General features: G+C 36.6%; 1 protein-coding gene across 4 annotated transcripts in view; it reads right to left on the bottom strand.

Annotated features, from left to right (window-relative positions):
- LOC120629852 (liprin-alpha-1) overlaps positions 1-23,317 on the bottom strand; it is a 191,002-nt gene that overhangs the window by 14,962 nt on the left and 152,723 nt on the right. For 2 of the 4 annotated variants that reach the window (XM_039898918.1, XM_039898917.1), the window contains exons 2-15: positions 16,734-16,835; positions 14,314-14,478; positions 13,359-13,433; positions 12,934-13,041; positions 11,794-11,865; positions 10,233-10,400; positions 9,806-9,925; positions 8,932-9,057; positions 7,028-7,197; positions 6,383-6,539; positions 5,369-5,497; positions 4,131-4,214; positions 3,090-3,251; positions 2,737-2,835 (exon numbers count right to left, since the gene is read on the bottom strand). In XM_039898918.1, the coding sequence (XP_039754852.1) occupies positions 2,737-2,835; positions 3,090-3,251; positions 4,131-4,214; positions 5,369-5,497; positions 6,383-6,539; positions 7,028-7,197; positions 8,932-9,057; positions 9,806-9,925; positions 10,233-10,400; positions 11,794-11,865; positions 12,934-13,041; positions 13,359-13,433; positions 14,314-14,478; positions 16,734-16,835 (1,737 nt within the window). The remainder of the gene's footprint in view (positions 1-2,736; positions 2,836-3,089; positions 3,252-4,130; positions 4,215-5,368; positions 5,498-6,382; positions 6,540-7,027; positions 7,198-8,931; positions 9,058-9,805; positions 9,926-10,232; positions 10,401-11,793; positions 11,866-12,933; positions 13,042-13,358; positions 13,434-14,313; positions 14,479-16,733; positions 16,836-23,317) is intronic. The other 2 variants (XM_039898919.1, XM_039898920.1) reach the window with 2 other exon arrangements.

Below are 23,317 nucleotides of genomic sequence, written 5' to 3' on the forward strand. Positions count from 1 at the left end.
AGCCTCAATTTCAAATAAAAGTAACCCACACTACTTTTTCGATTCTAAATCGACTTCTAGGACCGATCGTTATTTACAGATAGTCCCATGTAGTCCTCATTAAATTGAAATATACATTTATTGTCCTCATTAAATTGCAAACTGTAAACACATCTTTAAATTGTAAGAGAAAAGAACTTTGTTCTAACTAGAAAGGCGTTTGCAACCGCCAATTTCCATAAATTCGGTACGTGCAATACGTGGCTTTTGGTGCGGGCTAATCGATGCGTACCTGAACAAGCCCGTGTTAGTTTAGGCGATCTTGGCAAGAGAGCCACAAACTGTGCAATTCACCAACAACTCTTAACTTTAATCAATTGACGGGTATAAAAAAAGTGTAGAACTTCTTTTTTTAATTTTTAACCTTATGAAAAGGATAACACTAATTTTAAATCTGCAATCAGAGATTTTTTTAACAGAATTGGCATCGTTACCTGACTAACTGTTATGAGGTTCACTAAAACAAATATATAATATAAAACAGGACGATTTGCATTATAAAAAAATATGTGACTTATCTAGCTCAATATAACACTAGGAATATTCATACAAAAATAGATGACAAAAAAAATTACACAAGTTTTTCGTACACCAAAATGTGCTATTTGTGTAACGATAATGAAAAACTACAATTTTGTTACTCAACGAAATACAGCCTACAAATTGGTAGAAGCCGACACTGCAAAAAGCAAGTGGTAAAGATTCAATACGAGCGGGAAGTGGGGTACAAAAAGCATTTTGTTTTCGCTTTTACGATTATTTAGATTACCTTAGGTCGCTTTAGGCTAAGGGATAGGGGTACGGGTAAAATGTAAACTGTAAAATAGGGATTAAATAAACTTAATGACTGAATATACAGATAAATATATGGGTGAAAGGGGTAATGTACAAAGGAGTGATACAATATCTTTCATCATTGTTTTGGATGCAAATTACGCAGATAGTTGTTGACAAGTTGTTTAATAAATAGATTAAGGGGGTTAATTTTGAGACAGAGAAAAGAACTCCTTAAAGAAAATTAAAACTGCATCTTTTAAAAAATACTTTGATGTACCTTTATACTTTATCTTTTTATTCAACTATATCTATTTCTTTAATCATGTACCTATTCTTTTCTTTTCTCCGATTGTTATTATATATATATTAAGTTACTTCCATGTAGTGACTGTTCTTGCCAAAAAAAAAAAAGAGGGATCTAGTAAATTTATGATTATGACAGCAATATAATAAAACCCTTCCCTTAAAGGGAACGCTGCTGCCCGTTCTCCGATATGTATAGTCCCTTTGTTGCCACGTATGACACCCGCAGGAAGAGGGGGGGGTGATGACATTTGTATTCTAAACTGCCGTCACCACACGGCAAAAAAAATTAAAATTGGAAGTAGCTAAATATTCTTCTATAGGTGGAATCGTATTTTATTAATAGGCTAGCTATTGGCAAGGGTTGCACAAGCATTTTACGGTACACTCTTATTTTGGTAGGCGGGGTAAGCTGCGAAAGTGGCATTACTCGTGAAAACATTTTGTACGGGAGTGTACTGGCTGCAAATAATGAGGGGTGCAGGCGGTGGAGGGCGGGGCGGGACCGACCTGGCTAGAGGGCAGGCTCTCGGAGGCGGGCGCGGAGCGGTAGTGCGCGTGCGCGGGCGACATCGACGCCGGCGCCTGCGATTCCAATTACCATCAAGTCCACATTCAACACTCAAATTTTCCTACCTTGATACTTATAAAAAGTTAAAAGTTCGAAATCCTCGTTTGACGTGTTGATTGCAACAACTGTACATTTTTTTATTAAATGGAATTAATATCTATCGTTCAAAACAGTACGGCTCCCGCCGCACACACGTCAATATTATTCACAATATTATGCATATTGGCAATAATATTGTCTGTATTGAAGAGCTGAAGTATTCACAAAAAATATTTTGTCCATAATATTTAAATTTAAAATAATAATTATTAAAATTGGCTTAATTGGTGTATATGATATTTTCTTTGTATTAATTCTTTGTTAAAAGAAAGTGTTTGGACTTTAACAAAATAAAATAATAATAATAAGACCAGTGACTGTGTGCACGCAGGCTGCGTGCACACGTAACCTTTGGTAACGTATCTAAGAAATAAACTTATTAAGTTTTCATTATTCAGTTTCCTTTATTTTTATCACTTTAACAATATAACTACCACTAACTTAGCAAAACTGGGTATATAGATCTCTCAATAAAAAGAAATACATAATTAATTCATTAGCAACACTTCGGAAATATCTGTGCGTCATGACGCACGTCTCTCTCATTCAGTACAGTCGCAAACACAATTGCTTTCACTGATTATATTTCACGGTTGATTTTTTTTTTTTTTTTTAATTTTGGTTTGCTTCTTCGTTGACTGTTTCTTACATGTTATAAATTATGTGTATCCATATATTATTTTCAATTCCTGTATTTATTGTTGGATTCGCCATTTCCATATCAATTTAAATAATAAATATTCAGCTGATCTTATAGGTAAAATCCATCAAATCGACTTATATAATATAATTTAGGATAAAATTATTTTTAATGTTGTATACCGTCACACACACAGTACACCGGTGCATATTTCCGACGTGGGGTATTTCTTGGTATGCAACTCAAAAGATCTTCTTGGTTGAAATAGAAAGAAAGTAATCAATCATTTGAAAAATGAGATACTCACTGTGTGATATTTGTGGTGGTTCGGGCGAGATGGCGACGCGGCGGGCGGTGGTGACTCGCCGCGTCTTGAAACAACGTTCATATGCTCGTAGCTGCCCACCTGGATTCACAGAAAGGGCACATTGCAAAATTCTCTAGAAAACTAAAAATGAGTTAGTGTTCATCATTAAATTCGAAGCAAACAAGGCGAACCCTGCTTGGGTAATTATCGGAATGAATTTTTAAATTTTAATGCATGCTGTGATAACCTGTAAATCGTTGAACATTTACTATGTGACTCATTCCAAAAAAAAGAGCAAGTTTTAATGTATCTACTGTTGGTTGTCCATTATAAATAAATAAACAGGGACTCACAATACTCACTCTGGACTCCAGCTCCTCAGCCCGGGCCTCGGTGCTCTGCTTCTCTTCCTGGATGAGGCGGATCTCCGTGTTGATTGCGTCGAGTTGCTCCTGTAGCATCAGCGCCAGCGCCGCCGCGTCCGTGTGCCCCTCCGCGCCCTCCGACTCGTCGTTCTGCCGAGGAGGGAGGGGGTTATTGCGGTGCGGCGCGGCTAGCGTGGGCAGGAGACAATTATATCCCAGGGGAAAGGATATAAATTTATCTTCTCCCACAGCTTTATAAACTCTCAGAGCACTGGCGCACAATTGGATATAATATCCAAATAATTGACGGCCGATTGGCGCAGTGGGCAGCGATCCTGCTTTCTGAGCCAAGGCCGTGGGTTCGATTCCCACAACTGGACAATGTTTGTGTGATGAACATGAATGTTTTTCAGTGTCTGGCTGTTTATCTATATATTATAAGTATTTATGTATATTATTCATATAATTATAAATCAGTCATCTTAGTACCCACAACACAAGGTATTCTTACTTTGGGGCTAGATGGCAATGTGTGTATTGTCGTAGTATATAGTATTAATAAACGGGGGTAAACTTCTCCTATTCCATATTCCAGTGATTTAGCAGGTGGGCACGTTCGTTAGCTACAATAGTACTTTTTTTTTTTGTCGGGGTGGAAAAGCTTTATGGCTACCTAAGCTACAATAGTACCTGGATTTACAAAAAAAAAGGAAATAAAATGGGGTCTTCTGGTTAAGGAACCGCCCGACACCTTGAAAGCAGTTGCGTTTCTTTAAGTAATTTAAGTATCACTAGCTTCAACGGTGAAGGATAACCTCGTGAGGAAATCTGGACTTTGTAAAGCGTCCATTCATTCAAGTATCCATTATTGTCAGGGGTCGCTGATCTACAATCACTTATAGCTAAAGGGTTACCTTAAAACCCACCCGCCTTGGATCGAGTCTTAAAAGCCCACAGCAAACTCAGCAGATGGTTTTCTTTTCGTTATCACTATCTCACAGCCTATGTATGAGGTGTAAGTATATTTACCTCCGCGTCGCTGGCGACATCGTAGGCTTGTTGGACGTTGGCCAACACGTGCGCTTGCTGTAACTTCTCCCACGAGCCGTCCAACTGCAAATAATTAAAATAATCTATACTAATATTATAAAGAGAAAAGATTTGTAGTTTGTTTGTTGGTACTCAATATGCTCCTATTACGAAGTAAAATGATTATTGAAATTTGCAATAAAACATAAGAAAATTGCAATAATGTAACCTAAAGTAGTAAAATGTTTCTTTAAAATTCATTACTTCATAAAATAATACATCAACAGTTTTCTGAAGTAACGTATAACATTATTAAAGTGCTCATTATTACCTACAAAAAAGTCACCAAGGGAATATATCTAACTATCATAGGTAAGTCGCAGCTTTTGTGTCCTTAAATATTATAAGATCCCCGGTAGAAATAAAAGTAGGTTACATTAGTAACGCAGTATTCATTCTTATTCTAATAAATAGTAATTAGTAATGGATGACATTAGGTTACTAGAACTAGCTGTTTTAATGTTAGCAGTAAGCTAACTGTTTACGAATCTTTTATATAATCATATTATGCAACTGTTGATAATTAGGTATTATAACCTCGCTATGCTGGGACTGCCTCGATACTTTAGTGCGTCCGGTATGTTTGCGGAGAACCGAGTTGATGGATGGAGTAATTATTAGGAAAAATATCGCGTCCCTCAAACGTAGGATCGTGAGCAAGTCCAATATTTTTCTGAAGGTTTTAATTTACACGCATGATAGGGTATTTAAAGCGCACTTCAGTATGTAGCAACATACATCAACTATTATATCAACTAACATAGATATTAAGTTTATTGTGAATTACTAACACATGGATGGACCATTGTAGTCTGAAATAAATGCATTACAATAACATCCATGTAGTACTATTGTCACATTCGTTGTTTAATACCCCTTATTGTGCAACAGTTGCATAAATAACTATTGGTTTACGTTCCGGGATTCCGTTTGTTGTAGCCACGCCCTTCGCTTGATCGCTTTGGTTGAGCGCTTAGGTTGAGACGTTCCTTGCATGTATATGTATTTCTTATGTGTACAGAGTTTATGGACCGATTTGAATGAATTTTTTGGTATGCGTTTGGGTGGCATCCTGGGTGGTGTAGATTCACCAATCAGTCCGACAGATGGCGCTGGGATCAGCTAGTATATATTTAGCTCTATCATTGTGAAAGTTTCTTAGTCAACATGGCGCTCACCTTGGGCTGGAACAGTGCGCCGGGCGGCGCGTGCGGCGGCGGCGCGGCGGCGGGCGACAGCGAGCGGGTGAGCGCGTCCGTCTGCTGGATGTTGAACGCGATCTCCGCCTGCAGCATCTGCCGCTTCAGCTGCAACAGTACGGTACTGAGCGCTGGGCTCCTTGCCAGGGTATGCGTACAGTGGAAAAGGAGTAATTATGTAAATTTTAGGGTAGGCAATGCTTTTGTGAATTTACGAAGTGCACGCCACTGGTATTGAGCTATTTGCTTGTTTTACATTGTGATATGAACACTTTTTAAGCATTATTTTGACAACCTTCCACGAGATTGATCGAAATTGCTGTAGTGGCCAAATACATAAGAGCAGCGGCCGGTAAAAGTTGTATAAAATCCATATCTTTCGTAGTTTAGCGGCTAAATAATTGCCATCGTAAACTCATATCTGCCATGTAGTTTAAAAATAGAACGATTAAAAATAGAACGATTTTTTATACCGGTACATGGCAACCAAGGAGGCAACTTATTAAAGGTTTTATTTAAAATTCGAATTCGCTTGCACCAATGAACTAACAAAATTAGTTTAAGTGAAGAAATTTTTCAGATAAATACTAAACAATACAAAACGGCCAAAACTAGGCTTTGATGGATAAACGTGTAATGTGATCCGAGGCGAAGCACACGTATGTGCCGCTTATGCTGGCCGCTGCAGTAATGTACTACTGAAGTAGGTACAAAATGCTTTACTAGTTTTAGTAGAGAAGAAATTTATTTTTTACCGAACCCGACGACTTCAAGAAATCATAAAAAAAATTATATCAACCCATTAACGACCAACTACAGGGTTGCATCTCAGAATCAAAATGGTACAGGCAGTTTAGTGCACTTGACTGGCCAATTGCGGATTGGTAATCTTCTCACGGATTTGAGATCATTACATGCTGGTTACCTCACGATGTTTTCCACAACAAAACGCACACACACAACTTCGAAAACTTAGGCGATAAAATCATATACCTGTTCAGTTTCCATTCTCCACTTGGCCAGCTCCTTTAGTATTTCCGCCTTCTCTGACAGCAGTTCGTCCGCGTACTTCCTCGTCTTCTCCAATTCTTGCGTTAGTGCGTTCTTCTCATCTAGTGAATGCATTCTTTCTTTCAAGTGCACTTGTAACCTATGGACAAATAAGATTCTTTAAATATTTTTATATTCGCAAATACCTCGATATATAAAATAAACTCACAGGAATCAGGCGTTAATTTGCGAAATTCAATTATATACTATTATATATAATTAATTTGCTATACTCCGCGAAAAGCAGGAGAATCTGTGTGGTGTAATTTATAATTTCTTCAATCTCATACTCCACACCAAACAGATGATGACGAATTGTGAACAGTGGATTTGCAGAAGCAAGCAAAACGACCTTGAAACGTGCGATGAGACTGCATTGCGGAAGATCTGTTGGCTGAGGTGTGTATGGATTCAATATATAAATGGTTTTCGTTGATTTAGCTCAATGTTCATTGTATATCATGGAATTCCCCAAGGTAACGCCTGTTTCTGTCCATAATTTAATGTACGACAAAAACAAACTAATGACCCCAATGGTGTTACGTAAAATTACGCCAATCTAGCCCTTATAATATTTGAGTCTCCGACCTGTCATTGGATTCAGACAGAAGCTTGTCAACGGTCGCAGACAGCCTCGTGTTGTGTTCCTCATTCATCCGCAACCGTTGGTTCAGCCGCATCAACTCCGCGTTCTTCTCTTCCACGCTGGCTTCTAGCCTCTGGATCCGGTCCTCCGCTGAACCGTGCCGCTCTTGCGCCTGCAAAGATGGAGAAGAGAAGAGTTTATATGAGACTTTTTGTTCCTCGTAATGGATTTTATGCATTCGTATACCAAAAAAACGACGTGTATTTTGTAAGTTCGAGACTGAGCCTTCCGAAACTGTGGTACGGCCACAATAAGTAGACATGCTGGACTTATCAAAAAAACATGTAATGCATTGTTTAAAAAAAAACCAGTATTTGCATTTGACCTTAAACTATCTACAGGCCATTTTTGTTGAGCGAGTGCAATAATTATATAATATACTCTTTATTACATCTTCTTTGCGATATTTTGGATAAATATATATACGACCTTCCATTGGTCAAACTTAATTCAATTTAAAAACTAATCAAAAAAACTAACTAATTTTCATTATGGTAAACTTGCAAAACCATGCTGACTTAGAGTTACTCTCGATACATGTTCTGAGCCTTTAAAGATTGGTTTTAAGAAAGTAATTATAGTTTGTAGAATTCATTATTAAACTTTCTGAAGTAATACTTCTTTAGCGGCATTAGGAAAAAATCATGGGAGTGAAATTAAACGATGCAACGAAATGCGCGCGCACATTGTTACACGATTTTAACAAGATGAAGGTAGTTGCGAACCGAGTGAGAGGAGAATACACCGTCCGCCAGTTCACTTTTTACGATTTGCGCGCACAGCGCCTCAAAAACTGACACCCTGAAGTTAGCTATAGTCGACATTTTAGTTTTTCAAAAAAGGTTTGCTTGTCAAGGTTTGCGTGTTCAATTGTCAAAGTCTGCGGGCTCATTCTGGTGATTTAATTGATTCAATTGTACAAAAATCTCAAATTTTAATGTTCAGTGATATTTGGTGGTCCGATAATGAGATAACTAGATAATGCGTTAAAATAAAACTTTCAATGTATTAAATAACTTTTTTCTATTTTTAGTGTCGTTTTCTCTAAAAAACGTAGAATAAGGCGTAAGATAAAATTTTTGAAAACATTTTCATCTTGTTACGCCAAAGAGGTATAACTTCTAACGCGTGTACATACGTACGTACACACACGTTTTTTTCATTCGTCGAAACGGATAGGTTATACTACATTCAGCCGCTACTATGTTTTACTACTTTATCCCCCACCAACACCTAACTACGTCAAAGCACATGACAAATGGATGTGAGTGTAAAACTGCTTTGGTGTACTCTGATTTATTTTTTATTGTTAGCAATTGCCAACTGTGTATTTAAGAAACCCAAGCGCCACTGTTTTAAGTTTTACATAGTTGACAATTTGTCCAGAGTGTACAATTCCCGCCACGAAAGTTGATTTTCGATTATGCTGGAATCGCATGTCTCTATAAAGGAAAATCCGTCCTATTGAGGTACTTTTCTGTCAGCTGACTTACAACCCGTAGCGACCTGTCATCTCCGAACAAAACAGATATATATATAGATTTTCTACGAAGACTAACTAACGGTTGGCGACTCATTAAAATATCACTGAACCTGGTAGCTCTCCTGGGAGTACTATAAGAACCACTTGTGAGAAATTTGTATATCCGTCCATTGGCCCATTACCAAAGCTAGATTAGTCAGTTTCACAATTTGTATTATAACAAAAATGATCTGGCGTAACTGGTAGATTAACAGACATCCAGGTTGTAAGGTTTTTTGTTTCGGCAGCTAGGGATACAATCTAGGAGATCAAAAGGTAATTCAGGTTCAACTTTCGTGACGCGTGGAATACACAGATCCTCACCTGGTTGAGGGCTTCCATCCTCGCCTTGAGCTGCTCTTCCATCTCGGGTAGCGACGACATCTGGGCCAGCTTCTGCGTGGACAGTTCAAGCTTCTCCTCGATGGCGGCGATCTTCTCTTCTTGGAGCTGCAACGTGGACATGACGGTGTGATGGGTCACGTGGTGTGTGACATATGGCTTGCGGCTAGTTTACGCTTACTCTAAGATACACTTGTTAGTCACAGTCGAAGTCAAATATTTCTTTATACTAATAGGCATGGCACTTTTGATGCGTACATACATGTAAAATATGACATAGAAGTGAGTTGATGGCGATAACTAAATTCGTCAACTAAAAACTAAAGTTAGTTGGCTATATGATTGCGTGTTCGATAAGTTTCAGATTTTTGTTACGTTAATTGGTTCTCGCGTTTGATCCAAGGTCGCAAGATTTTAACTATAGCAAATTGATAATCTGATAAGAGGGATAAGAGGGACAATTGACAGTTCGTCTGCCATCAATGATACCAAAAGTTATCTTTCATGAAGAATCAAGTTTTATAGGTAGTCTTTTTTGACTAATGTGCCAGAAGAAAGTTCTTTTAAATATACGTCGCCACAATCACACTTGTTATTAACAGATGATGCAGAAAGTGGAACGCGCTTATTTAGATGATGCCTATACAACGTCAATTTAAATGGACTCATGTTATAGTTTGCTGAAAAAACGAAAGTCAAAAGGGCGTTCAAGACCTTTGGAGTGCGTATTAGAGACGATGAAAAAGCAAAGTGCTAGCGAGTTCCTATTTGATAAAACTTTAAGCTGGAGATTTGCAATGAAATTTTTTTTATTTTAAGGACATTTCGTCATCTGCGTCGTCAGCAATGCGCTCACCTTGAGTTGTGCTTGTTTGTGCTGAAGCTCCTGTTCGAGCTTCTCGTTGAGGTCGTGCAGCGACGTTGACTCTCTCTGCGCGTTAAGGTACCTCTTCTCGAGGGTTGTTATCCTCTCCTCCTGTAACGAAATGCGCGAAATACAGAAAGAACGATCGAGTTAATGTTTTATTAAGTTAAGGTATTTTGTAAGAATTATCGCACACCACAGTCGTGTCGCTAGTGTTCAACTACTCCCTGTGATTCATTCGAGGACTTCTGTCAATGTAGTGGAGAATTTACCTGGTGTATCAAGACAACGGTTGGACCAGATAGACTTACGTGGGATAGACGTCGTCAGCCTGGGACTTCATGGTTGAATAAGTTTTGCAATGCTGTGCTCCCGAAAAAGCCTACTAAAGCAAGGGTTCTATAAATGCTCCACGAACCTGGTCTTCCTTCTGTGCGACGTTTTCCCTGAGATCGCGCTGTAACTTGGCGCATTCGTCCTGCTTCTTGACCAGCTCCTTCTCTCCCTTGCCAAGTCTTTCCTCTAATTCCGTCACTTTATTATTCAGCTCCGCGACCCGGCGCTGCCACGAGCTTAACTCAGCTGACTGAGGAATTAAATCATGTTTGGACATGTTAAGTTTCAGTTTGTTTCTAATGGTATTAAGAGATGTACTAAGGATTTCCAAGTCATACCTTTTTTGGATTAACGATATTATTTATGGTTCTATCATGATTAGGTACAATAAAGAAAAATGATATAGGCCATGAGCTTCTTTAATGTTATATCTATTGTTTGTGGTGTTTTATGTATATGTTATCACATGTGTATTAAAACGAATACCGACAAGATTCATAAGCATGCACGACTATAATACTATTATCTAATGTAAGCGTTGATTTAAGACATAACATGTACAAAATATAAAAGAGATTCTAATTAAAATGATTTTAATATTTCAATCGCTTCATGCACTACAATCTAAAATCTATAAAGTAAGAAGAAGGCAAAATAAATATTCTTGTTTCAGAGAATGACAGTAATATATCTGATGTTTGTAAGGCTGTACCTACTGTTAGTAACAATTTAGGTTTTATTCGTGACATCAACAAATGCAAGGCATTAGTTCCACAGGCGATGGGTTAGGTTTATTAAATGCCAACAACAGCTTTCTACACGACAATGGAAATAATACAGTAAAAAATGCCATTTTTTTTTTTTAAATAAGAAGCATGTTTATTTTAATTTATGGCCCTTGATTCAAATGAAATGTAGCTAAATGTTTTATTCGATTTTAACGTATCTACTACCATAAAATATGGGCATCGTATAGAAAGCATTGTAATGACTATTGTCAGATTAATTGCAAACTGAGGTGACAAAGTTTCAAATAATCGTAATAATGTTTTTTAACGTACAGTAAGTTTAGAGTCAAACGTATGCTGAGTACGACTATAAAGCTTCGCAAAGCTATAATAAACGTTATAATAATCACATTTGTATGACATCGAATTTATCATTCGTTCCATGGTTTTAAATGGATTTAATAAAAGAATATTAGTATTCGGGGGTTTCGTCCCCGTAACGTAAGTAACGAACCATTAACTAGAGTTTATTTTATACAACTTGGTCCTAGACTGTAATCTGATAATGTAGTCTAAGATAATAACAGGCTAAGCAGTTTGGGGTGTGGCAGTTATATTAAACACATTCCCCAAATCATTTTCTCCATATCCTTAATAAATGCGCTGCTCTTTTTTAATATAATACTAGTTAGTGCGTGCCTGCGACCTCACATGATTGCAAATTTAAAGATTCAAAAACACAGACAGAAAGAGAGTTTTAATAGAATTTTAACAATAAAACTATTGTCTGTAAAAATCACAAAACATTTTTAGACAGACTCAAAACATTTGTACCTTAGTATGCTTTAATGTTTAGATGTCTCAAACTGTTCAGCGGCTCAAATGTATATAATCTGTATCCAATATGGCGCTGACCTGTTTAGCGATTGTGTTTTGGAGCTCAGTGAGTTTCTTGTTCTCCGATTCGCCGTTTACACTACTTTGTTCCTGCGACGACGACCAAAATAATATAAATAAATAAATGTAAACGTTCTCCCGCACTAAAGATTTTTTCATCAATTAAAATGTACGTGTTTAAAATTATTATCGCCCTTCGTAGTACCACTGTCCCCATATATTTGTATTTCATTCCCATGTTCCTTATTATTAGCATGATCATTTATTTTATTCTTGTTATTAACTTAATTATTGTATTTGATTCTTGCAAAATCAATTTTTATTGTCACAGTATTACATTATATCGTTAATTATGCAATTATCACCACTATTAGCTTTCCTATGATCACAATCGCGTACAATTTCATTTCCTATAAAACCCTTCTTATTTCCCTGTATAGTATTGTATGTATTATAAAAAGCAAAAACAATGGCGTTAAGAAATGCATTTTGTTGAAGACAGAGAACAGAGAGTAATCAAATATCCTATAGTGCGAGAAGACGCTCAAACTTATCATGCCAACTAAATTAGTTATCGTTGTGCTAGGCAAAACTTTCTAATAGCCTCCTTTGTTTTACCCAATCCGTCTCTCAAGAAGGTTGTGAAGTAGTCATATTAATTAAAATGTAATAGTTATAAATAAAGAAGCTTCATGAATTGAGTAAAACAGCGTCGTTAAGACTAATACATCACATAATATACTACACAATCATTCAAGAAGCACCTATAAAGTGTTAAATATAAAAAGTTGTTTCTTCGTATCAGTGTGAGAATGTTTTATGTGCTGCAATTTTAGTAATTTATGTTCATTTTATGAAATCTGAATAGTAGTAACATTACAATTATATTTTAGTATTTAAATCAAGATTACATATAGAATTTTTCGTTTATCCACTGATCTTAATGAATTAAAATCTGCAGCATCCATAAATCTAATCTATATATCACTTTTCTTGTAACTACGAGTATATTCATATCTTTCGATTTTACCGTCTTAATTAACTAATAATTATTCATTATCATTTCGATTGTTGTGTGTTTTAGTAATTTCTGCCTTATGTATTCGTGTACTGACAGTCTACAAGTAAGTCAAAAACCTTCGTTAGTGCTATACGTACCTTAGGCTGTAACTGCTCGCCGTTCTGTTCGGGCGAGCCCGTTGAAACGGCGCCATTTTCTTTTGGCTTCTCTGGGTCTTGCGTGCCAGACGCTTTGTACTGTTGTAACTGATGGAAATTAAAAACCACACAATATATGTAGTATCTGTATTTGCCCAAACTTTTTATTAATTTCTTTAGGCTTCTATTTTCAACACTTTATTAACGTATTTTGAAATGTGACTGAAATTCTATCAACTATTTTAAAAATTGTCAAACCTATTTCATTGATCGTCTCTTTATATCAATTAGCAGAATTTAAGAACAAATGTCGGATTACATTTGTTCAATTATAACAAATTTATGATGCTAAAACACTGATTATTATTAACAAATATCTTTCGCTGACTAAGATTAAAAATTAACATAAATATTGAAATACTTACTTCTTCTTTGGTTAAGGTCAATTCTTCTTCTAACGCTGTATTTCTTTCTAACGCAACTCTTAATCTTTCTCGAACCTGAAACATAACAATTATTATTTCCCAATTAAAATATATTATTATTATTATACTTAAGACTTCACTTCGCGGCTTGTTCACAGCTGTAAGGCGTAACGCTAAGCTACTTAGCATTCTAATAAGGGCTAAGGGTCTAACAAATAAATCTAACAGCCTTAGGCCCGCATTAATTAAACCGACATTTGTTCTCAAGTCTTAAGCATAGATTGACCAAGACTTGAAAGCTTGATGTCTTTTTATTAATACATGCATCTCATCTGCCCATTGTAATCGAATAATCTTGGGGCGAAAATTTAACCCTAGTAACCAGAAAAATAAAATGGTGCCGTGTGGTGACGGCATATCAGAACCCATCTTCTTTCCGCCGAGGTCGTACGAGACGACTATGGGAATTTAACGGAGAGCGGTTAGCAGGATCCTCCGTGCTACTACTACCATATACAACGATCACCTACCTGCCTGCCCAGTTTGGAGAGGCATTAATCCAGCATTGGGCTGTAATATGCTGTTGATGATGATGATGATGATATATCTACACAGCCTTACCCAGATATGCTCACAGCACATCTATTAAGTCACCGTTCATAGTTCACTTCAGGCTTAGTTGTAAATAAATAAATATACTACGACAATGCACACATCGCCAAAGTGAGTGTAGCTGTGTGTTATGGGTACTAAGATGACAGAGGAATATTTTTATGAATAATATACAGAAATACCTGTACATTATCGTCAAATCATTTGTTGCACCTGAACTTAATTAGGTATGATGATCTTAAAAGTTTAATGAACACAAGCTTTAAAGGTAAATAACATCCGTTTAAAGATCATGTCAGCTGCAAATTCATTGTAACTTTGTAATTGAAGTGTATCTAGATACCTTTTCGTCCAGCGCCTTGTGGTGCTCGAAGAGACTCTTTAGGGCCTTCAGCACTTCCACCTCTGAGGAGACCCCGGACTGCGCTGCCGCCTGCCGCTTTACAACGGTCATGCGCAATGAGCGCTCGTGTCTTGATACTAGGCATTCTAAATGTTCTAGGAGTAACTGGAATTACAAAACGAAAAGCTGTGATTACATGATTTATTTAATATGAATGATTGACGGACCACGTCGGTGCCCTACAGATGTCAATGGAAAACCATGGCCTACAAACAGAGCAAATTTAGCAAGGCGTTCGAGCAATACGTTCTACAACGTGTCGCCCGGTGTCCATTACTTGAGGCCTGAGTTAACCACGGCCTTCAGACCGGAACCTAGCAATGCTGATTGGCTGCAGAAATAAGCATGGCGTTTCTACTTTCGCGGACGAGCTCTCTCACAAAAAGTTCTACTACTACTGAAGTAAAAGCATATAATATTTCTATTCCAAAAATGTTACTAATATTATAAAATAATGCGAATTGGCTGGGTGGAATGCAAGCAAAGTCACGAGCATAGCCACCACAATTTTGTCAAAAAAAATTGTCCCAGAAAAGTAATATCAGAATCTAATCATCAAGTTAAAAAGGAAACACAACAAACCAAATAGGTAATGTTGGATTAATCATTATTAATGTACCCAAAGAAGCCTCTTCAAAGTGCCATAAACTTATGACAGCGTAATCTCCGCAATTACCCGAGTGATGGTGAATTGTGTGCCAGTTGCCAACGGAAATGAACAAATGGTCCCCCGGTGACGCTCGTTGTGACATTTGCGGGCGTTTATTGCCGAACCCGAATTGGGAATTACGGCTTGTCGCGCGTATTGGGAAAGAATAAAGGGAGCGATGACGGTGTATCGGCATCGGTGTAGTAAAATTTTATTGCTCGTAAAAGATGCGGAAGATATTTAAAACAATGACTCAGTATATGTTATGTTAGATATTTCTAGCACCTGTTAATTCGCAAAAGTGAAACTCGAGATATAATCTTAAGAAAATTGCAGCAGTATTGACGACTTACCATAAATAGGCTTTCGACTGGTGTAAGTATTGCTAAAATGCATTATTGGCTCGCTGCCCAGAACTCACTTCTACCTGAATCTTGGTATGGCTAAGCAATATATATAGAAAACGATTACGCCAACTAGACCTTGTTATCTTAACTTATAGGTTTTAGGTACAGGAAAGTAATAACGGAATAATTATAAAACTTACTGTCTTCATCGCCTTTGGATGACTGGCTTCATCCAAAGGCGATGTTGTTGTCCCCACTGTAAGTATGGTTATTGTTGTTTTATGTTGTGTTGTAAAGTCGGTATAAGGTGTATGTCAATAACTTCGAGAGATTATCCGCTGTTACCTAAACTGCTATTGGTTTTAAATAAACTGATCTTGTCAAACTGTAGGTAAAAGTTTCTAATAGCTATTTTATACTTTCAATGTCGTTTCGTGTCGAAGCGGGTTCATGAACAGACATATAACTACTCTCTTTGATTAAAATAAGTCTCTACCGAAACTTAAAATACAGTTTGGAAACCGAGAGCCAAAACTTATAAGACGCATAACATACTGTAGAAAAGAAATTTCAAATAAAACAAAGTTGCACGTTTTCATAGTCATACAGAATTCAGGAAGGCGCCGAATCATCAACTTTGGAAGGAATGCTTAAACTTTTTCGATCTAGGCGAGAATCCTTCGTGAATTATTTATAAATAGGTACGGAGAATTTTCTTGAAAGTGACAAAAACTTATGAGGACCACTTACTCGGTTAACTTGAATCTTGATCGAATGGTACGTCATTTTGAACTGGTATGAACATTTAAGGCCCTAGCGGGCCACCTTGCGCTATTTAAATTTATATTTATAGCATACGATACGATTGGACTGCACCCACAGCCACTCATCATCAGTGTACAAATATAGCAATGTGATTTAAAAATATCGAAATATAGGGGCAATCGAAACACGTCGAAATGTATACCTAGTGTCTGTCTTTCTTAAAGGCTGTTACTGTATTATGAATAAACAAAACAAATAAAGAGTAAACTATTATTACACTTAAGCATTTTTAGTAGATGGTTGCCTAATTAGTGCGTCACACAGCGCTTTAAGGTTTCATGCTATTTAAAAAAAATTAAAAACGACCACGCAACTCATTTACAGGACCACGCAACTCATTTGTAGTATTAAAATACGGGAATGTGCACCCACGGAATTGATAGCCGTACTAGTCACGAGTTTTCGTAAGACACTTTCTTTCAAGTTTTATAGACGCTTTATATTCAAGTGACAAATTTCTTTTTTCTATGTGAAAGAGACTTTTGAAAGTTGACGATAGTAGATAACAATATCATAAACAGAATAACATAAAGACTTACTCTGGTATTGTTTCTTTCCGCTTTCAGTTCTGATATTTCCTCTTCTCTTTCTAAGAGCTGCTCCCTCGCCTGGTTGAGCTCCTTCGTGAGGGTCGCGAATTCCTGGTGACAATAAAAGAAAATCCACATTAATTGTATGAAGACATAATATAATAAAATAAATCGTGAAAGATGATGGAATCTTATCATACAAGATTTTCGCTTTGGTTGTCATGGAAAGGGGCTAATTTTCTAAACATATCCGACAAGAATTAGATACTCCAGTATGCAATTATACCGCTTCAATATAAATGGCAATTTATAAATTCTGTAAATGGGCTCACGTAAAAGCAAAAAGATAAATAATTCGGAACAAAAACGTTAAACAGAGCACATGTACTGAAAAAAGTATGTAATACGTTACATAATTATACATTTAAGCTGTATAAGTCAGTTAATATTATAGTACTGTAGAAAAGCTTTACTTAAGAGGTACTATAGAATTAGCGTAAAAGTATAGTTTTATATATACAAATGTCCGTAGAACAACCTACACGTCCTTGACCCATATGCTTAAATTTGCCTTTAAATCAATAATCGATTGTGTAGAGCTTCTCAACTTAGCGCAGACGAACGGATATCAAAGCCAACTGAGAACTCTAGAGAAATCGGTAAATGTTTCAGAATGCTAAGTATGCCATTAGGGAGCTTTGATTTACAGATTTGTAAGGATGGCACTTAAGTAATACTTCAAATGATAATTGTAGAAATGGAATACGTATTGTTTACGATTAATAATCTATTCTCTTTTCTTGTTTTAATTAGAGTGCATTTATTATTTCATACCTATATTTGAGGAGACTAAGCTTCACGTCAAAAAAAATTTACATGCAGTTTCCCGGAGCCATTATGTACCGAACGGAGCCTAGGCGGAGTATCTACATCGAAGAGATGGTCAGTCATCATCATCATCATTATCATCATCCGTAGCCAAAGTTCCAATTGCCGGACACAGGCCTACTTTCCCATATCAGAGACGGTTAGAGCAAAGCCCCACAACGCTGCTCCAATGCGGGTTGGTAGGCTCTGACGACTATTATCACAAATTTGTCTAGTAGCGAGTAATTTAATAGCTAAACTAGGCTAGCTAGGACTGCATAAAGTCATTTTGCACCAACTAATGAACTCGACTTAATTGACAGGTTCGGATGCAGACGAGTGGTGGAGGGAAAAAAATAGAATCTTATAAATTTACTCCACGACACAACTTACTAACCTACTCAGATGTTCAGACACATTTAGCTACTTAATTACTTAGCTACTAACATAGTGTGAACTAGGCCTGAGTGATAATAACCAGAACCGACGAGTTGAAGTACTCTCCGTAGCTTAAGGGGTTGACAGCAACAATTTTCGGCTCGACCAGTAACTCGTAATCCGTAGTTGAAAGTGGTAAACAGTAGATCAACAAGGCAGATACTACATATAAAAGTGACGCATTGATACTTTTATATGTAGTATCTGCCTCATCATGCAGGATACCATTAAAGTTGTAGATACAAAAAGTGTAGGAAACATTGAGATATACGAGCAATAAAGGGCTGCCAGTGAACCGGGGAAACAATGACAGCGACATCGCCGCGGAGGTTTAGTATCGGCGCACACGCGAAACTGTGATGAAGCAGAAAATACGTACGAGTCTGTGTGCCAAAACCTGAAGCTATTTTCAATAATCCATACTTATATTATTTTAGCAGTAGTAGAGCTTATTGTGAGAGAGCTCGTCTGGCATAGTCTACCATGCCAAGTTTATTTCTACCGCCAAGCAGCATTGGTATTGTCCGACATGAGGCTTAACACCTAGGCCTCATGTCGGAACTTTGTTGGACGAGCGCCTCGCATGCCCTGCAAAGTGTTGTTGCGTTTATAGTCGAAGGTTTTCTATTTACCATAAATTTAAAACGTGTAAATGAAAACCGAAATAATACTTCATAGACTTTAGAGGTGCATTATGTACTGCCTTTGTGACCTAACTGTGAAACTGAAAACTTAATAGTTTTTGAGTAAACCACTGCCATAGCTTTTTTTTGAAAGAAATCAGATGCAGCTCTAACATCACATGCAAAATTAAAATCATTTGACTGCCACTTTATTAGGTACAAGTCGCGTAGCGTAGGTACTATGCGCGTATAGATATTCTATCTTCAATAGAGTTGTGTTAAGTAAACACTAAGAATGTTTTGAATCTTGTGTTTGAATTTTGCGTTTTGAAAATGCTTCTTTTGATCTAATATTTTTACAGGGCAATTTCCTTATGAAATATACTTACGCATCCTTCAATATTATTTCGTAATTCTGTTACACTTTGTATATTGCAGCAGGTCCTCAAAAATTACAGGTAGTAAGGGGAAGAATAAAACACCGAATCTTGCAGCGAATTAGCGAAATAGTAGAAGTATTCAAAGTTCTGACTAAATACTGTATTGCCATATAACGAGTAGGCACTTTTTACAATATCTAGTCAATGGTATATAGCTTTGTTCACGCTATCAACTTAACCGTAACGTAAACAAATCTGTTATTAATGAAATTCTTAAATTTGCAGTTCCACATCAAGACTTATTTAAAATTGTAGTAACGATTGATTTTCAAAAATAAATTAAACAATAAAATACAAACGTGCAATAAAACATAGTTGTTGTATATGTTAATGTTGTGGTATACAACTAAAGAGTTTAGTCTGAGTTTGAGTTTTTATAATAATAATAGTTGGGTTTAAAAATTATCTACGCATTTAGCCAGCACAAGGTTGGTCTTAGTTTTGAAATGTATAGGGGAATTAAACGAAATACGTTTTCTTGGAATATAGTTGACACTTGGAGCAAGAGCTCGGCCGAGACTTATGTGAGTGTGGTGCACAGCACTTGGCCGACTGACCGGATTTTAATTTTAACCCTTTTATTTTTGAGGGTAGTGCCCTAGATGCGACCGCGCAAATTAGCCTACAACCCCCAAGCCACGTTAAACCAAGTGGGTAACGTGACGGGTACCGGTCAGTGGGTACATGTCAGTAGGTGGGTATACTGCTACTGTCTTATTAACCACTAGCTGACCCGCGCAACTTCGTCTGCACCTAGAAAAACACCTAAAAAACTAATTGTAGCGCTACCTACCAGATGAACCTGTTTTATTTCCAAACTATGTTATTCGGGGCCGTAAGTGTTATTCTATAATGTTCAATTTGAATATTTTAACATATTCAAATAGAATTTTCGCATTTATAATATTAGTATTTAGTAGGATGATACGTATGCACTCGATCGTTGTCCCATATGCCTCGCGACTTGCTGTTATCTGTGAGAGTTATGGCCTTTATCTCCGACAATATTTATCAGATCTTCATTAAAATTAGACAGAACATGCTTAATGGTATACACTTTGAAATAAAAAAAAGAATTATAAAAATTGGTCGAAATTTAACGGAGCCATGAAGTAGAATTGATAAAAAATTTCATCCCATTTCCCGGAGGAAACTTATTGTTTATCGGGATAAAAAGTATCCTATATGTTGACCCGGTATATCAGCTACCACTGTACCAAATTTTATTTAAATCCGTTCAGTAGTTTTCACGTGATGCCCGGACAGACAGACAGACAGACGGACAGACAGACAAAAATTAAATTAAAATCTGTTTTGGACTCAGTGTCGATTATAAAGCATCCCCCGGTCAAAATTTCCAAAATATATTAAATGTACAGAAATCTTCCACTAACAGTTTTATTATAAGTATAGATTAACAAGAAAAGATAGAAAAAAGCAGTACAAGAGATTACGAAAACGATAAGCTTGGGTGTGATATGTTGCTCTAACCAAGTTGCTTTTAAAACAGTTTTACTTTTTAAATGACAAAGTAAGATGTTGATAAACAAAAAGAAAACCCGTCTAAGTTTGTTATGGGCTTCTTCTAAGGCTAGGGCTCGTTTGGAAACCTAGCTTTAGTTTTAAGTTAACGAATGTAGTTATCGCCATTATCTCGCTACCATTTTACGTATTTATTGCATATACGCATCAAAGGAGGCATTTATATTGGCCTACTTGAATAAATATATTTTTGACTTTAGCTTTGGTTTGTCTGTGGAACTGGTGGCGCATGGCTATATATATAAAAAAAATATGTTAATGATATATTTATAATAAAATTGTTAGTAAATCCATACTTCTTATCCCAAGAATAACTCCAATGCTCACATTAAAAAATCGTGGTTTGACCTTTGGGTTATGTAAAAAACAGATCTCAAAAATCCAGACTGCTCTGACTGATCTACTCCTCAGGCTTTTGTTGTTGTGCTCATGGAAGTTGACTGTCAGTAATTTTGATTGCTGTCATTCTCAGACTATTGATGCCTGATGCTAGACATAGGTTTCTTCTCTCCCAATGCGAAAAGTATTTAAATCTGGGTAGGCGGGCTTGCACACTTGACGACAAACTTGAGACGAACAAGATACAGGATAATAAACAGTACGAACGGCAGTAGGAGCGTGCTCTTTGAAGAATGGGATCGGAAAGCCAATTTGCTGATTTGTTAGGCTGGTTACATTTATTAAATTACAGAGACCAATATTCTACCGTCCAAAAATCCGATTTTCCAAATGGAAAAGTAATCCTCCTAAAATAATTCCTATATAAATATTAGATACGGGGTAGCATCAAACGATCGCCCAAACAATTTCGTTTTTAGGGAGAAAGTTAACTATTTCTTTCCCAAGTTTCATTTCCTTCGAACTTTGTACGTGTACAGAATGGATCATTTACTTTGCCGGTTCTTTGATAATAATCTTGATAAAGGTATTGTCTTTCGCGTTGGAAACTCTTTTGGGTTTCGTTGGATCGCCATTGATAAGGTTTTTTTTAAAGAACGGCCCCTAAAATATTTTAGTAATGATGATGATGATTTTTTAAAGTATATTTCCATACTTATATAAAAACTAGCGACTCCCAGCGACTTTTCCCGGTACAACATCTGAAAGGTAGTAAAAACTTTTTTCCATATACCATTTCAGCCGCCATTCTAACATATCATAGTTATCGACCCACTATAATGGGACTAATAAATGCAAATAATCTGCCGGGTAACCTTAGGATTAGGACAACTTGAGCGAGAACAAACTGGTGACGTAAAATTATTATCAACCTACATTCAAATAACTACTTGCGAATAGAAAAACAAAAACTGCACAAATAACGAAAATATACCTGAAAAATATGTCTTTATTGATAAGACCGCCTTTGCACAACTAGCTATTAAGTTTCTATTTTGTATTTTTTTCTTTTTTTTTCTTTTGCATTTTAATTTTGTGAGTGTAATAAAGAATTAAATCAATCAATCAATCAATAAAATAATTAGGTAATATATTTCATATCAAGCTATAAATACGAGAACCAAAAAAAATGTATTGTCGACCTCCCTGGCGCAACGGTAAGCGCTGTGAATTTAAGTAGGAGGTACCGGGTTCGATTCCCGGCAGGGGAATTTATAATTTCTGAATTTTCTCTGGTGTGGTCTGGTGGGATGCTTTGGCCGTGACTAGTTACCACCCTGCTGACGAAGACGTGCCGCTAAGCGATTTAGTGTTCCGATGTCGCTTGGCATACTCCCGAACACAAGCCAGATTGCATTGGTAGTGGAATAAAAAAAATGTAAAAAAAAATTACTCGGAAAGTAAAAAAAAAATAACACGTATACCGTACACAATTCCTTAGACGATACTAGGAAGACTACTGTACTAAGTAAATAGAAAGCAGTAACTGTTGGGATATTAATCGGAAGTCAAGGCGTGAACACTCGCGAACGATATTTCGTATTAATCGGAGCGCTCAATTCACTTGATATCTCTCCGAGCCAAGTCGCAGCTGAGACCGTTTCCGGGCGGGTATAATGACCGATGGAGGATTATTACTTAAACTGGCCACACAGGAAGTTATTGTGGCAGCGGTCGTAGGTTCGATGCCCTTGTCCGGCTGTCCGTGGCTTTCAAATAGCGTTTGTTGTCTGTTTCCTGATTCTTACAACTTGCTACCTTCGCTTAAAGCAGTAATATTTTAATGACAGTTTACATTATACTCCATTTTTTCTAACTTGTCTTACAGTGTAAAAGTTTTCATTACTTTTAAGTACGATTTTAAATAACAAGTGCGATAAAAAAAATAAAAACGAACACAATATATTGAGATTTTCTTTATGTACATATATCTGTGTTTTTATTTAACTTAACAATTTAAAATAATATAAGTCTATAAAAATATTGTATACATAAGAAGACAAGTAAGAAAAAATATACTTTACATACCTTGACATCCTAAAATACTCTTTTTTATCTCGACGAAGACGACCGTATAGTACATAGTCGCTCTCCGCAACGATGTCTGTTTATCCTTCAACTCCTGAACCACGCATTTTTATTCGGTTTTCATTGTCTTTTAGATATTTTTTAGATAATAAAAAAAGGTTATTTGCTTTGCTACGTATACTCTTACTTAGTATGGATTTAAATAAACATAATAATATACCTACTTAGATATAGATTTTGAGTGTCCTATACATAA

Source organism: Pararge aegeria, chromosome 15, assembly GCF_905163445.1.
Source record: "Pararge aegeria chromosome 15, ilParAegt1.1, whole genome shotgun sequence".
Taxonomy (NCBI): domain Eukaryota; kingdom Metazoa; phylum Arthropoda; class Insecta; order Lepidoptera; family Nymphalidae; genus Pararge; species Pararge aegeria.